Below are 16,063 nucleotides of genomic sequence, written 5' to 3'. Positions count from 1 at the left end.
ATTCTCTATATTCTTTTTTCAAATAACGGAGCGCTGCCCTATGAAAAGCGCTAAGTTTCTTGCACCGATGACCTACTGGAGTTATGCCCTTCTCTCCAGAAGGACAACGATTAGCCCCACCGCCGCCACTCCCTCCAGCTGCTGATGCCATATTTTACTGGAAAACACTTTTATTTTTCACAAAATTATAAATTCTTACAATTACAATACAAATATTATTTACTATTACAATTACAATGATCAGATTAATTCCTCTTGCAAATTACAACGATCATACCCGATCGGGATGCGAACGAACATGCGAGGCGCGTCTGCACGCCGCGCCCACGACGCGGCCGTTGATTAGGAGGATTTGGCTGTGTTTAGATGTTTTGCAAAAAAATTTTGCGATGGAATTTTACGAATTTGAAGTACTAAATGAAGTCTATTTACAAAACTTTTTGCACAGATGAGTTGTAAATCGCAAGGCGAATCTATTGATGCTAATTAATTCATAATTAGCGGATGGTTACTGTAGCATCAATGTTGCAAATTATGGATTAAGTAGGCTCATTAAATTCGTCTCGCGATTTACAGCCCATTTATGCAAAAAAATTTGTAAATAGATTTTATTTTATTACTCTCTGCATATGTCGAAACATTCTATGTGATGTTTTTTTTTCGTTTACGGGATTTATGGGATAAATACTAAACAGGGCCTTTGTCTGCTCAGAATATGTATGTGGTGGCCCCGAAGTGCAGCTCCAAATGGGGAGAATGCTCCAACACCGGTGCACGCACGCACTGCATCTAGTGAAGACATTGCTAGAAAATCCGAGTGATGAATGAAAAGTACGGGCGTTGGTACCAACTAAATTAAAAAAAAAATTATACTGCGCAAATTGCTCATCCAACTTGATAGTCCAGAGGTGGGTCCTCTACTAATGCCTCGACATTGCAGCCTATGAAGATGGATACCAATTCTTTTTTTAATAATAAAACCTGTTATTTTCAGGCTTCACTTCCATATTATGGAAGGCCTAGCCGGTGTACGGTGCCGATTGAGGACCGAGACAAGCTTAGAATAATTTAATTTTTTAGCTTGCTTATCAACTAATCAGCCATCAATATTTTTTTCTCACACTAAATCACCCTCAGTCACCAGACAGCAATATTTTTTCTCTCACAACAAATTAACACTAGGTAACAACCACAATCAGCCGAACAAAACGAATACTCGTGCCTAAAGCCCCTTGTTGTGGCCAAGATTACGTTCATTGGATGTTGTGCGGCATGCTCGTCCTCTATGTTAAATTTAACACGTAAAGTTGTTTTCTCTAGTTATACTCGTGTGTCGTGTCTCAAAAGAGACGTGAGTTTTTTTTTCTTTTTTTCCTTTTCCTTTTCCGTTCGGGTGCTACTAAATCATATTTTTTTCCCGCCAACGGCCAGTTAGAAATGGAAGCAGGCCCGGCCCAAGTTGCGGTACGGTTCCCAGCCGTCTTCTCCGGTCTGTCTCCCACCCTCCCGTCACCTCACTCCCACACAACCACACAGCCCTTTTCCAGGTCCCCGCCCTGTCCAGATCCAGATGGGAGCTCCACCGCTGCCCTTCTCCCTGCCCCACGCCGCTCTCTTCTGATCCCGCACTCGCCGCCGACCCCACCGCCGGAGCGATCTCCACATTTCCCACAGCCTATTCGCCCCACCATCCGCCGCAGCCGTCCGTAGAGCCCACCACGCCGTCGTCCACTTGGAGTGAGCAGCCGCGGCCGCAGCCGCAGCCGCAGCCGCTGCAAAGCAGCCACCGGTTCCCCTCTCCTTCCGCCGGCGCCACCGTTCTACGGAAGAGGGGATAATCCCTCGGCCTCGAGTGAAGGGCCGCCGCGCCTCTCTCCGCGGGACCCGCCGCCGCCTTGAGGGAAGGAAGACAAGACTCCCTGTCTCTGGACTGAAGTGGCCACACTCCCACCGTCCGACTTACACAGGTATGAATCGAACTGCTCACTTTACGGTGCGCCTGATATGAGAAAGGGCAATTTTTTTCCAGTACTGATCAACAAATATACGAGTGCTAGAAAAGTGAGGATTACGATATGAACAGTTCTCGGAGAATCGGGAAGGGATTTGGACTCTGTGCATGTACTGACTTGTATAGTCCTTATCTTTGAACACACAGTTTTAGGAGCGGTTTGCTATGGATCACCGATACTTCACTAACCTATGAATCACCGCTAGATCAAGGCCAGACAATGTTGACCATCTAAGCTTTAGAAAAACTTCAGGATGCAAGTGGGCGCATGTCCACCTGCAATCCTGCTAGACTCACCTGTCAAATTCAGGCCTTATTTAGTTCCCAAATTTTTTTGCATGGCTTGCGCAGGCATACCTGCTCAGGCAAGCCTAGCAGGCATTCGCGGGCCAACTGTGGATCGCCTCCAAGGAGAGCTACGAGCTGCGAGCGGCGGCAGACGGAGCGCCGCCGTCGTCTCGGACCTCGGTGTCCTCCTCCTCCTCCGACTGCCTCCCCGCAAGCCCGCGGCCCGCGGCCTCCACCCGGCGACCCCTTGTGGCGGCCTGCGCGCGACCGTTCCGTTCCCCCAGCGGTGGTGAGCGCTCCTCCCAGATCCCATCTTGCTTGCGCGCTCGCACCTTCCGCTCGTTCGGCTGGGTTTCGTTTTGGTTCCCATAGAAAGTTGTATCCTTTTCTCGGCCGGGGTTGCCGCGGAGAGGGCTAGGAGCGGCGGAAATGGCGTTGTTTTTCTGCCCCTTTTATTGGCTCCAAATTTGTTGCACGAGAGGGATTTTCTTTCTTTCATTTCGTAGCTGTTCCTGGTATTCCATGCTCCCTCGATTTTCCTTCCAGCAATGCTCGAGGCCGCAGCGGATTGCAACAACCGGATTCGCCTTTCAAAAATTAGAATGCTAACCGTTCAAGCTTGATGTAGAGCGACTACTTGATTTATGCTGCAAGCTGTGATGCCCCAAGTGCCGGTGACAGAGGGAGCCTGAAGGCGTACACAGAGAAGCCGTGTTCAGTAGGCGGGAGCGTGTGTCTAGCGTGTGTGGGACCTACGGGTCAGGGTCGGCAGGAGAGGGTTAATACCCCGTGCCGTGTAAGAGACAACAACTTATTCTGAATCTGAAACAGAACTCCGTGTTCTTCGGGTGACAGGGTCCTCCGCCCGTCCCCGCCCCGAATTTGCTCTCCCCTTTGTGATTTCTCACGTCGCGATTTCGGTTGCGGCCACGGGGCATTACAATTGGTATCAGATTCAGTATCCTTGGTGCGCTCCCGCTTGATTTCTGTTGGTGTTCGTTCCTGTCCCCAATCGAATCTGCCATTCCGGTGATTTCGATCTGCGCCGCCGAGTTCTCTGCCAATCTCGGCGCCCACTGCCAAGCGCCGGTTAGCTATTCCAGCGCCGTCGCCCACATACGTTCTTCGCCGCTTAGGTTGCTAGTGGGGATCGGGCGCTCTGGGCTGAGAGATCCTTCGATTGTATCTGACTTCGGGCACTACGTCGACCACTTCGACGCAGTTCGTGGTCTCCGTGTGTGATTACTGAATTCCGTCGGCTTTGCGTCGTGCTCGAGCCCGTTGGGGTTTCATCAATTCGAGTCCCGTTCGCTCTGCTTCCGGTGTAATCACCACGGCGCCCCCTAAGCCATCTGTTCAGACCCAATTCGTACTCTCGGCGATGGAGCAAGCTGCAGAGCGGGATCAGGCACGCTGGGATCAAGTGGACAACAACTTCGATCTCCTGTTCGCTCGCATGGAGGACATCCTCGGTACACAGATCAAGCTGGAGGCGCAGCAAGACCTGACAACCAAGGTGGTCGAGCAGATGATGAAAGACCAGCAAATTCTGGCCAAGCAGATTGAGAACACCGGGCAAGCAGTGGCGAGGATGACTTTGGACGCAACGCGAAGACCACATCGGGAACCACCAAGTCCCACGGCTTCAGAGGTTTCGGCAGACAACCCATTCCACCGTGATCCCTCAGGTATTCCACATGTTACCCCTCCCCCACGCCAGGATCGGGGACCTCTGCGTTCAGGTACCGGCGGGTCTCATCGGTTCAAACCAGCGGTTCCCAAGTTGGCCTTCCCACGTTTTGATGGTCTTAACCCAAGGATTTGGAAATCTAAGTGTCAAGATTATTTCTCTGTATGATGTACCTGATGCTATGAAAGCCACATTTGCATCTCTGCACATTGATGATAATGCAGCTAAGTGGTTATAAGTGTACAAGAGACAGCATGGCCTGGCTGATTGGCAAACTTTCATTGATGCTGTAGAAGAGAAGTTTGGGGCTTCAAATTACAGGGATGCCATGGAAGAGTTATTGAACCTGACACAAACCTCTATAGTGGAGCAATATGCTACTGCTTTTGAGAATTTACAGTATGAGATTTGTATGCACAATGAAGGATTTGGGGAGCTTTTCTTTGTCTCTCAGTTTGTTAAAGGCCTCAAGTATGACATTGGAGCTGTGGTCCAGTCACAACTTCCTCAGACAATTGATAGAGCAATTTTGCTGGCTAAAGTGCAACAGCAAGTTCTGGAAAAGGGCAAGACTAGGCTTCAGAAATCTTCTTTTCCTACCAGACAACAATCTTGGTCACCTAGACATGAGTCTAAGCCTCTAAGGCCAATGTTCCTACCCCATCTATGTCTAAGGAAAGACTACTGCTGAATTACAGCAAAACCAACAATCTCTGTTACTACTGTGGAGAGAAATATGATCCTGCTCATGCTGCTACTTGCACACAAAGGCCCAAAGCTCAGGTCAATGCACTAGTGGTGAATGATTTAGATATGCCCCTATCTGAAGAAGTGGTTGCCCAATTGGAGTTAGAAGATTCTCTCACCAATGAATTTGGGCAGTTATCCCTAAATGCTATAGCTGGGACAGATCAACGACAGACACTGAAACTCAGAGCTCTGGTGAAAAACAAGGTTATGCTTACTCTGGTGGATAGTGGGAGTACCCACAGTTTTGTCAGCTCCCAATTCTTGCAGCAGGTTGGGATTACACCTATTCCAACAGTTCCTACTTCAGTCAAATTGGCTAATGGGCAGGTGCTGATATCAGACCACTGGGTTCCACAGCTATCTTGGTGGTGTGATGGTTTCACTTTACATACTGATATGAAAGTGCTGGACATAGGTGCTTTTGATGCTATACTGGACTTTGATTGGTTACAGAAAAACAGTCCTACGACTTGTGATTGGGAGAACAAACTCATTCAATTCACACAAGGAGCTCATGATGTCAGGCTGCAGGGCATTAAAATACAAGATTCTGAGATTTCCCAATTGCCTGCTGATAAATTGTATAAGTGGTGGAAGGGTAATGATATTTGGGCTTTGGTGATGCTAGTTCCTGCGGCTCAGCCTATCCATTCAGATGTTTGTCACCAGGTGGAGCAGCTGTTGGATAAATATCAGGAGATATTTCAGGATCCCAAGAAGTTACCTCTTGAGAGAGCTTATGATCACACTATACCATTGCTTCCTATGGCTATTCCAGTTAATGCTCGGCCATACAGGTACTCTCCTTTGCATAAGGATGAGATTGAGAGACAGGTGAGAGAAATGTTGACTGCTGGGTTGATAATCCCAAGTACCAGACCTTTTGCATCTCCTGTACTATTGGTTCAGAAGAAAGATGGGAGTTGGAGGTTTTGTGTAGATTACAGAAGGTTGAATGATATGATCATAAAGAATAGATTTCCTATGCCTCTTATTAAAGAAATCATTGAGGAGTTGGCTGGCAGTTCCTACTTCACCAAATTAGACATGAAGTCTGGTTATCACCAAGTTAGAATGAAACAAGAAGATGAATACAAGACAGCTTTCAAAACCCATCATGGTCATTATCAGTTCAAAGTAATGCCATTTGGGTTGACCAATGCCCCAGCAACCTTTCAGTGCATCATGAATGAAGTGCTGGCCCCTTTTCTCAGAAAATTTGTAATGATATTCCTAGATGATATATTGATATACAGCCCAGATTTGGATAGCCACTTGGCCCACCTGGAGCAGGTGCTAGAGACTTTGAGAACCAACCAGCTTTACATAAAGAAAAGCAAATGTTCTTTTGCTCAAGGACAAGTGGAATATCTTGGACATGTGATTTCAGGGAGAGGAGTTGCTACTACTAGTGACAAAATAGAAGCCATGTTGAAATGGCCTGTTCCCAAAAATGTTACTGATGTGAGAGCATTTTTGGGATTAACCGGTTATTACAGAAGATTTGTTAAGGATTATGGTTACATTGCTAAACCATTAACTCAGTTGTTGAAGCACAAACAGTTTCAGTGGTCTCCAGCTGCCCAGGTTGCGTTTGAACAACTGAAACAGGCTATGGTTAGTGCCCCGGTCTTAGCCTTGCCTGATTTCAAGGAGAGTTTTGTGGTAGAGACAGATGCATCAGACATTGGAATTGGTGCCGTACTTATGCAGAAAGACAGATCCATTGCTTTCTTGAGTAAGGCTCTTGGTGACTCACACAAGACTAAATCCATCTATGAAAAGGAGTTCCTTGCCCAGATCATGGCAGTAGAGAAGTGGAGACAATACTTACAGCGGCAAGAATTCATCATTAGAACAGATCATCAAAGTTTAGCTTATTTGACAGAGCAGAATCTACATTCTGAGTTGCAAAGAAAGGCGATGACACATCTTATGGGGCTACAATTCAGAGTGGTGTACCGCAAAGGCAGGGAAAATCCAGCTGCGGATGCACTTTCCAGGGTGGGTCATATGATGGCCATACAGGCCATGTCTTCTGTTCAGCCACAATGGATACAAGAAGTCACCAATTCTTATGTTACTGACAAGAAAGCACAAGATTTATTAGCTCGTTTGATCTTGGTCAGTCCTGATATTCATGGATTTTCCTTGGACAATGGGGTCATTAGGCAACATGGCAAGATATGGGTAGGGCACAACTCAGCTGTTCAGACCAGGATCATAGCTGCTATGCATGCAAGTCCTGTGGGGGGACATTCTGGTCAGAAAGCCACCTTCCATAGGGTCAGCAATATGTTTGCTTGGAAAGGGCTGAAGCGAGATGTGGTCAATTTTGTGCAACAATGTGGTGTTTGTCAACAAGCCAAGCATACTCACACTCATCCAGCTGGTCTGTTACAACCTCTTCCTATTCCTGAAGGAGTCTGGAGGGACATTTCCTTGGATTTTGTGGAAGGTTTGCCTAAGGTCGATGGTTACAGTGTAATTCTGGTGGTTGTTGATCGATTCACAAAGTATGCTCACTTTATGGCTCTTAAACATCCTTATACTACCCTTTCAGTTGCCAAGGTATTGTATGATCAAGTGATCAAGTTACACGGTATGCCGCAATCTATGATCTCGGACCGTGACAAGGTGTTCACTAGTACAGTTTGGACAGAGTTATTCAAGATGGAAGGTGTTCAACTTAAGTATAGTACAGCTTATCATCCTCAAACGGACGGCCAAACGGAGCGGGTTAATCAATGTTTGGAGATGTACCTTCGGTGTGCTGTCAGTCAATCTCCCAGGCAGTGGAAGGCATGGTTATCACAGGCTGAATTCTGGTACAATACGACGTTCCACTCCTCTCTGGGCTGTTCTCCATTTCGAGCTCTTTATGGGTATGATCCCACGGTGGGTGCTATGTTGGATGCTACTGTCAAACCTCCGGCCTCGATTGCAGAGTTTGTTATTGATCGTCAGTTGCAGTGTGGGTTACTGCGCGACCAACTGGCGCGTGCACAACTTCGCACGAAACAAAATGCAGATCGCAAACGCATAGATGTGGAGTTTCAGGTGGGCGATCAAGTTTTGCTGAAGTTGCAACCGTATGTTCAGACCTCAGTTGCCAGTCCATTCCCAAAGTTGGCACTGAAGTACTACGGCCCCTTCGCAGTTCTGGAGCGAGTAGGTGCGGCAGCGTACAAGCTAGCGCTTCCACCTGACAGTCTCATCCACCCTACCTTCCATGTGTCACAGCTTAAACCATTTCGTCCAGATTTCACACCGGTATACTCTACCCTTCCTTCTTCTGTGGATTTACATACTGTTGAATTAGAACCTGAGCAGGTGTTGGAGCGCCGACTGGTGAAGAAAGGCAATGCAGCAATTCCACAAGTGTTGATCAAATGGACTCGACTACCTGAAGCTTCTGCTACTTGGGAAGACTACAATGTCGTCAAGGCGCGCTTCCCGGCTGCACCGGCTTGGGGTCAAGCCAGTTCTTCAGCGGGGGGAGATGTAATGCCCCAAGTGCCGGTGACAGAGGGAGCCTGAAGGCGTACACAGAGAAGCCGTGTTCAGTAGGCGGGAGCGTGTGTCTAGCGTGTGTGGGACCTACGGGTCAGGGTCGGCAGGAGAGGGTTAATACCCCGTGCCGTGTAAGAGACAACAGCTTATTCTGAATCTGAAACAGAACTCCGTGTTCTTCGGGTGACAGGGTCCTCCGCCCGTCCCCACCCCGAATTTGCTCTTCCCTTTGTGATTTCTCACGTCGCGATTTCGGTTGCGGCCACGGGGCATTACACAAGCCTGCAACCGGCAGGTCTCGGCAGGCGTCTGCAAGCCTGCCTGATTATGCTGCAAAAACCCGGCAGGAGATAGTAGATTACTGATATTAGTTGGCGGACTCCTGCAGAGCAATAAATTAGTGCTTGCAGGTGAAGCGGGAGGCTCTGCAGGTGTCTGCAGACGGGCCCGCCTGCATCTTGAGAAAAACTGATGTTATGCACTCCATTCTACTGCCGAGTTGATATGAGTTGCCAGATACGCGCACAACACAAAATGTATCTTTTCTGAAACTACAACATGAAATGCGTGTGATTATATGAAATAGCTCAAGAATGTGAGATCTCCGCTGTCAAATTACATTTCTAAAGAAAGAAAAAAAAGGGAAATGGGGATTGATTTTCACATCATACAACTAACCTGCACTTTGTGATTTGCTTTTTGGTTCATGGATCTACTGTTCCTTAGGTTGCGCACATTATTTTTTTTCTCAGGATGACATGAACCCTAATGCTTATTACTAACTATTATTTACATTTATATATGCTTTGCTTATTCAATTCAGGTATAACAAATTTTGATATTATTCATAATGGATTTATTGCAGACAGGATATGTTACCTTTGCCTGCTTGGATGTTACTTCCATTTTAACCTGTAAATATATATATCGTCCTTCGATTATGGCTACTATGGTTGAAGGGTGTGTTGGTCCAAGTGAGCTTCACCTGAAGAAGGAACTTATTGCCTTGAGAAAGGCACGTTTCTTGCGTGATCCCGAAACATGCTCATCCTGGAGGTCACCATTAAGTTCTAAATCATTCTTAACAACGTCTGGTGTTACACATCACAATGGGATTGGCAGTAGTCTGTCGCTACAGCACACAGAGCCAGCTGCTGTAGCTCCCAAAAGTGAAAAGAAAAGGAAAAATGTTTATCTATACAATTGGAGGCATCATTCTAACAAATCCAGCGAAAGCGGGATCAAGTTGGATGTGGATGATAAGCAAGCCTCAGCAGACTGTAGCCTGGAAAGCCCATGCATTTCTAATGGCGTGGATTCTAGGAGTGACACATGCCTGGAAGTTCCTGTCAGCATATACAGCGTTCAAGGCTCGAATTCATGCACTCCTGTTAAAAGAACTGTTAGAAGGGTGAGGAGGAGTTCATTTTCAAAGAAAGGAGCTATGAGAAATTCAACCGTTTCAAAGTTGCTAGATCTCCATGTGAACTCAGGTGAGCAGTCTGAGGATACTGAGAATTACAACTCTGAGAATCACGAGCAGCTTCAGAAGGCAGGCTATTTTTCTCGCTCGACATCACCACTTTTTGCTGCATCGGGATGTTTTAGCTCATCGAATCCCTCAAAGCTGCTGAGAGTTCCAAGAAGAGAAGGCTCTTCCTTTTCTTGCACTCCGGTCTCGACTAGCTCCAATTACAGGTACAAAGGGAGGAATCCTAGTACTGTAGGTTCATGGGATGGAACAACTGCTGCATCACTTGATGACGATGGGCTGAACCAACCAGAACTGTTGACGAGTAGGTGTGGCATTCCATGCTATTGGTCAAAGAGGAGTAGACAAAAGGGATCTGAAAGGAGCTGTTCTCCTTCACTTTCTGATACACTTAGAAGAAAAGGTAGCAGCCTTTTATGTGGTAGTCAGACAATGCATCGAAGGAAGAAATCATCAGGCTCCAATAAATATGGATATCTTAACAAATCTTCCCAAGGTGTGCCGCTGTTGGGTGATAGTAGTCATTTTGCGTATTCATCATTTGATTCGGCAAGTGAAGTTTCAACCATCTTTGGAGAACTAGATCTGGAAGCTTTGAGCCGTTTGGATGGCAGAAGGTGGTCGAGCTGTAAAAGCCAGGATGGGATTGCACTGTCTGTGGGTGGAGCTGATCATGGAGTTCCAGACCACAGAAGCTTAAGCCAGAAATATCGACCAAGGTCATTTCTCGAAATTGTTGGTCAAAATTTTGTCGTACAATCACTTGGTAACGCCATCACAAGGGAAAGAATAGCCCCAGCATATCTGTTCCATGGACCTCGTGGGACTGGGAAAACATCTGCTGCAAGAATATTTTCAGCAGCTTTAAGTTGTACTGCTTCCAGAGAGGCCAAGCCCTGCGGAATTTGTACAGAGTGCAGTGACTTCTTCACTGGAAATGGAATCAATCTAATTGAGGTTGATGCTACCAACAGAAAAGGCATAAACAGAGTTAGGCACTTGATTGAAAATATACCAGCCTCTGCAACTTCTTCACGGTACAAAGTATTTGTTGTTGATGAATGCCATATGGTATCTTCTAAAGTCTGGTCAGCATTTATGAAATTTCTTGATGAACCGTTGCCTCGTGTTGTCTTCATATTTATAACAATAGACCCCGAAAACCTCCCTCGTTCTGTCATATCACGTTGTCAAAAGTACATGTTCGCCAAGATCAAAGACATTGACATAGTATGCCGATTGAGGAAAATTGCTATGAAGGAAAACCTTGATGTTGAATTGGCCGCTTTAGATTTGATAGCGCTAAATTCAGATGGATCGTTGAGAGATGCAGAGACAATGTTAGATCAATTGTGTTTACTAGGGAAGAAGATAACACCATCACTTGTAAATGATCTGGTAAGTTATTTTTTTCAGATCACTGGATAATTCTCTATTGTGCTAGCTTCTTTGAAGTATTCTTTGAGAGTTGAGACTTGCACATGTCTAAATGGAAACATTATAAGTTTATCGTGTTTTAAGGACATAGAATAACACACTGTTTACCATATGTCATGTAGTATATGCTGAATAGGTTCATTTTCGTTCAGTGTTCTTTACTCAAGTTATTGCCTTTTTCCCATGCAGATCCATGAGCCTCTCTTCTTTTTGGTAACTTGTGGTGCTATCATTTTCCTTTTTAACAATGGGGCCTGGGGGTAACCTCAATTATCAAACTATTTTGTGTTATTGCATGTCAACACAACATTGCAACAGGATTTGTCATATAATTATGTCGTGATTATCTTCGTAGGTTAACATCTGCAGTTTATTCTCTAAAAGTATAATTCTAAGACTCCCTGTAAGACTGTAGCAAATTGGAAGCCAGAATGGTAATGCCAGATTAAAAAATGTCTGGCATCTTGAACTTTGTGATCTGTTATTTGTATAATTATCGTACATAAATAAACTCTTTTTTTGGCTGGTTTTTCAGTTTTATGATACAAATTATTGCACCATTTAAATTATTCACACAGACTCTGTTTTTTTTTAAAGGTTGGGGTTGTGTCCGAAGAGAAACTCCTTGACCTATTGGAGATTGCCATGTCATCAGACACTGCTGAAACAGTCAAAAGATCAAGAGAGCTGATGGATTCTGGTGTTGATCCAATGGCATTAATGTCACAACTAGCTGGGCTCATAATGGACATCATTGCTGGGACCTATAGATTAGCAGATCCTACTTGCGGTGGAGATGGAATTGGTGGTCGAAATAGTGAGTCTTCCTTAACTTTCGGATGCAACCTTTATGAGTTATCATTCATGCACATGCTGTACTAGTTTACATATAGTTTCTTATGCGGCCAATCATTCAGTATCATCATGCTTTCTTACACTTGTGTTTGGTTGTTACTGTTTTTGGAGTTTCCTCTCCTTTATTGTGGAGGTGTACATATGATTTCTTATGGAGCCAATCATTCAGGGTGTGATCATGCTTTCACACGCTTGTGTTTTACTGTTTTTGGACTTTCCTCTCCTTTATTGTGGACGCAGCACACTCTACTTATGATTCTAATGCCTGACATATGTGTTCGTGTAAACAAGAATGTTATATCTGAATTCTGTAGTCCTAACACATTTTTGCCTTCTGTAGTAACTGATGCTGAGTTGGAAAGATTACAACAAGCATTGAGGATTCTTTCTGATGCTGAAAAACAGATAAGACTTTCAAGCGAGCGTTCGACATGGTTCACTGCAGCTTTACTCCAGCTTGGCTCTGGTCATAATTTAGAAATAATCCAATCGAGAAGCAGCAGTAAGCAAAGCGTTAAAGCAACCAGTGAAACCATGATGGAATCAGTGAGAGAATCTTCTGCGAGCAGGACTACATCTCATCCTTTATTCACTTTCCGTGATTCAAAGAAAGCACTGGATCTGAAAACAACCAGTGGGCACTCCAGTCCTCAAGGCCCTTCATTGTCATCCAGGATGAAACCCAATGATAACATTATTTATGGTGAATGTAGGTCTGTTGATAGAGCATTACTGGATTCTGCTCAGACAATTATTCCTTCTGAACAAAGGCCTACAAATAGTGGAATCTCAGATAACCTTACCAGAATTTGGATGAAATGCATAGAGAACTGCCACTCCAAGACATTGCGGCAGCTTCTCTATGATCATGGGAAACTAGCATCTGTCAAAGAATGTGAAGGTGAGCCTATTCATTTTCAATCTTGTCCAGTTGTCGTTGCATATTTTTATCTTCTTCAACCTTTTCATTACAAACTTTAGTTCCTACCACTGGATTAGAGATGGAGCTGCCTGACCATGTATCTTATCTCAGTTTCACTGCATTGTTTGTAAACTTTGATGATCTAAAGCTTGACTCAGAATGGGAGGTTTTCGATTCCAACTTTACAACATTCTAAAACTAAGGTTAGAGTAACTAAGTTGCCCCAAAAGCTGAATGAAGTTGTATTTTATATGTTGCTTGCAGTTCCAACTTCATAATGATATAAATGCAATCCTTAGAGTTGTTAAGGGTACAAGTTCAGGTTCCAGCTTTTTGCTTGGAGCCATAATTTATAGCTTTAGCTTCAAAAATAGGAATAGGAATATCAATATAGCTTGGTAAAGAAAATCCTGTCATTAATTACTAGATCAACTTTTCTAATTCAATCTATAGTGATATTCTTAAAGTTGTTCGTTTGACTGTTATTTATTGTTGCACTCTTGAAAATTTAGAGACCAACAAGGAATTTTTCTTCTTTCTTTTTGCTGCTTATTTGTTCTTTCCTAGTCACAGGCTGTTTGTCTGCCCAAACTAAATTTTGATTAACTTCATTTCCAGGCACCATTGTTGCTTTTCTAGCATTTGAGGACAATGACATAAAGTTTCGAGCCCAAAGGTTTGTTAGCAGCATCAGGAACTCAATGGAAACTGTACTAAAATGCAATGTGGAAGTAAGGATTTGTTTAATGCAAGAATTTCTCAATGGTGGACTACAGCATCAGGCATATCCGGATGAAACAGGCGAGTCTGATGTCTTGAGTTGCTCAACAAACAGTGAGCGTCTGAAGGGAGTTCTGAATCCATCAGGTGCTGGTGGTGGACTGCAGTCAAACAATGTTCCCATGATCATCTCTGATGGAAATTCAGGAATACATAGAACAAGATCGCAGGAGGCCTCTTTTGAACAGTTGAAGACAGCAGCTCTTGATGAGCAAAGGTTAGAGAGTGCATGGCTCCAGGCTGCTGAAAAACACACACCTGGAATGTTAAATCAAGCAAGTCCTGAGAGAAATCAAGTTCTTCCACAAACCAGTGGTCAGCATCATGGGAGATCCTCAATGGCCGCCGTTGTTCCTTCAAGGCATGTTGACAAGGATCTGACTAGTGAACTGAAAGCCTTAAAGATCAATGACAGTCATGGTCCCCAGAAATGTCAGAATGTACAGACAGAGAGTGGTTATGCTATTTCACCAAGCCTCTTGCACAGAAACAACCATTTGGCAAACTGTGACAATGAGAGTGTGTAAGTAATATATTTCCTTTTTTTTAACACGCATCAATCCAGCATTATCTTGTGATCGTCTTTAGAACATTGGCAGTGCTACTACAAAGAATGGACAACTGCATGTTACCTTTGAGAGAAGAAAATATAGCTGCATATAAATTACAAAGGGCAGCACACTGATTAGGATGCGACTTCTGAAAGTGTCATGAAAGCATCTTTAAATCCTTAGCATTAGACAACTCCATTGTTCTGCCAAATTCAGAACTATTCTAGCTGATCCACTTCTGTCTAGGATTTCGGACTTGTAATGCCCACCATTTGTGTGCCTAATTTACAGGGTTTCTGAATCCGGAGCACCAGGTTGCCATGGGCTCTTCCCATGTTGGAAAACTGAAAAAACAAAAAGAAGAAAGGTAAATCTTTAATGTCCGCGGACGAAAATTCTTTTAGGTATCATGCCTCACATGTTACCTGATTCAATGTTTTGTGAAACAGGGAAAAGGGCAGACACGGCTGAGGCCATCTTAAGTTGGCGATTGAGATGCAGCGATGCCCCTTGGTTGTGGAGAAACGGTTTGAAAGACGCCTGTGTGCCTCACAAAGACCTTGTTTCATTCTTTCTAGGGGATTCATGACGGCCGAATGATTATATTTTCCTTGCATTTGATGCTTCTGCTCAGAGGATTCAACAAATGTTGGACATGGATTTTAACGAATCCTTCTGATCCAGCAATGCTTGTTGTACAGACATTTGGATGTGTATGCCCTTGCCAAGTCGCAGGGCTGAGGCGTGAGGCGGTCCGTGCAGTTAGGAAACAAGCATTAGCCAGTTGATCAGGCACATTTTTTTGCATTGTTTTTTACGGCATTTGACAGCATTTGAGTTTACATTACATTTATTGTTCTACCAACCCTTTTTTTATAAGAAAAGAAGACCCTATGTCGTTTTAACTTGTGATCTTATCGAGTCTGTACAAGAACTGGCATCTCCTGCATTTTCCATATTTACCATTGTAAGTTGCATTTGCTCAAATATTGCTGCTTTGTTGCCCAAGTTCATCTCCCATGCATGCATGCATTTGAAAGAGTCACTGCATTACTTCATACGTATACATATATATAGCTACGTACACAGGTCGATCGATCGAGAGTACATGAACCAAGATACACACATCCTCAACCGGGAGACTGCGTACGTCAACCGATCAGGAACAACACACCCAACATGAAAATTCTGGCAATTAAAATAAGCGATCAACTGATATAAATACGTATACTCCGTGGGGGCGGCACGGCAACGCAGCTCAGCAGAAGAGGTACCCGACGGCGGCGGCGGCGAGCGTGCCGACGGCGAGCGCCGGGCCGGTCACGGCGGCTCCGGAGCTGGGCCCGCCGGGGCCAGGGGCGGCGGCCGGCGCCTCGGACGCGGTGGCCACGGCGACGAGCGACGACGCCACGGCGGCGGCGGCGAGGATCCTGAGCCTCAGGGTGGCCGCCATCTCGCTAGCTGCTAGCCTCTCTCTCGGCCGGTGCTCGATCGAGGAACGGGGTCGGGACGAGAGGCGGAGAGAGAAGGGCACGGAGCTAGCGTGTGTTGGGATGGGGGAGGGAGCGGGAGGCCCGGGCTTTATATAGCTGCCGCCGGCCGGAGAGCCTTGTTTAGCCTTGGCCTTGGGGACGAGGATTTCTTGGCCGGTGTCTCACAGGCTGGCTGGCCGGGCTGGCTTGATTTCAGGCCTTGCTGCTATGATTAGCTGGGCGATTGGGGCGGGATCCGGATGAGTTATCAGTTTTTGGTCTGTTGTGAATGTGAACCCAAG

At 45.3% G+C, this 16,063-nt stretch overlaps 1 protein-coding gene across 3 annotated transcripts; it reads left to right on the top strand.

The window, feature by feature from the left end:
* Nucleotides 1–1,495: 1,495 nt before the first annotated feature.
* LOC120676061 (protein STICHEL-like) lies at nt 1,496–15,227 on the top strand. Of its 3 annotated transcripts, XM_039957280.1 has the most exons (8): nt 1,496–1,967; nt 2,363–2,588; nt 9,118–11,142; nt 11,779–11,998; nt 12,377–12,937; nt 13,577–14,261; nt 14,581–14,656; nt 14,739–15,227. In XM_039957280.1, the coding sequence occupies exons 3-8, from the start codon at nt 9,193–9,195 to the stop codon at nt 14,769–14,771; spliced, it is 3,525 nt and encodes a 1,174-aa protein (XP_039813214.1). In that variant the 5' UTR covers nt 1,496–1,967; nt 2,363–2,588; nt 9,118–9,192; the 3' UTR covers nt 14,772–15,227. The 3 variants fall into 3 exon arrangements, with proteins under 3 accessions (XP_039813214.1, XP_039813213.1, XP_039813215.1); XM_039957279.1 differs by lacking the exon at nt 2,363–2,588; XM_039957281.1 differs by having other exon boundaries at nt 1,524–1,967; nt 2,363–11,142.
* Nucleotides 15,228–16,063: the final 836 nt, after the last annotated feature.

The sequence above is a fragment of the Panicum virgatum genome, chromosome 5N, assembly GCF_016808335.1.
Source record: "Panicum virgatum strain AP13 chromosome 5N, P.virgatum_v5, whole genome shotgun sequence".
Lineage (NCBI taxonomy): Eukaryota > Viridiplantae > Streptophyta > Magnoliopsida > Poales > Poaceae > Panicum > Panicum virgatum.
This window is presented reverse-complemented; position numbering and strand designations above follow the sequence as displayed.

Excerpts from the sequence above, each read along its gene's own strand:
- LOC120676061 (XM_039957281.1), top strand. The coding sequence starts at position 9,103 with ATGGATTTATTGCAGACAGGATATGTTACCTTTGCCTGCTTGGATGTT. Across the intron at positions 12,938-13,576 it reads ATCTGTCAAAGAATGTGAAG|GCACCATTGTTGCTTTTCTA; the intron begins GTGAGCCTATTC and ends CTTCATTTCCAG. Across the intron at positions 14,262-14,580 it reads AACTGTGACAATGAGAGTGT|GGTTTCTGAATCCGGAGCAC; the intron begins GTAAGTAATATA and ends CCTAATTTACAG.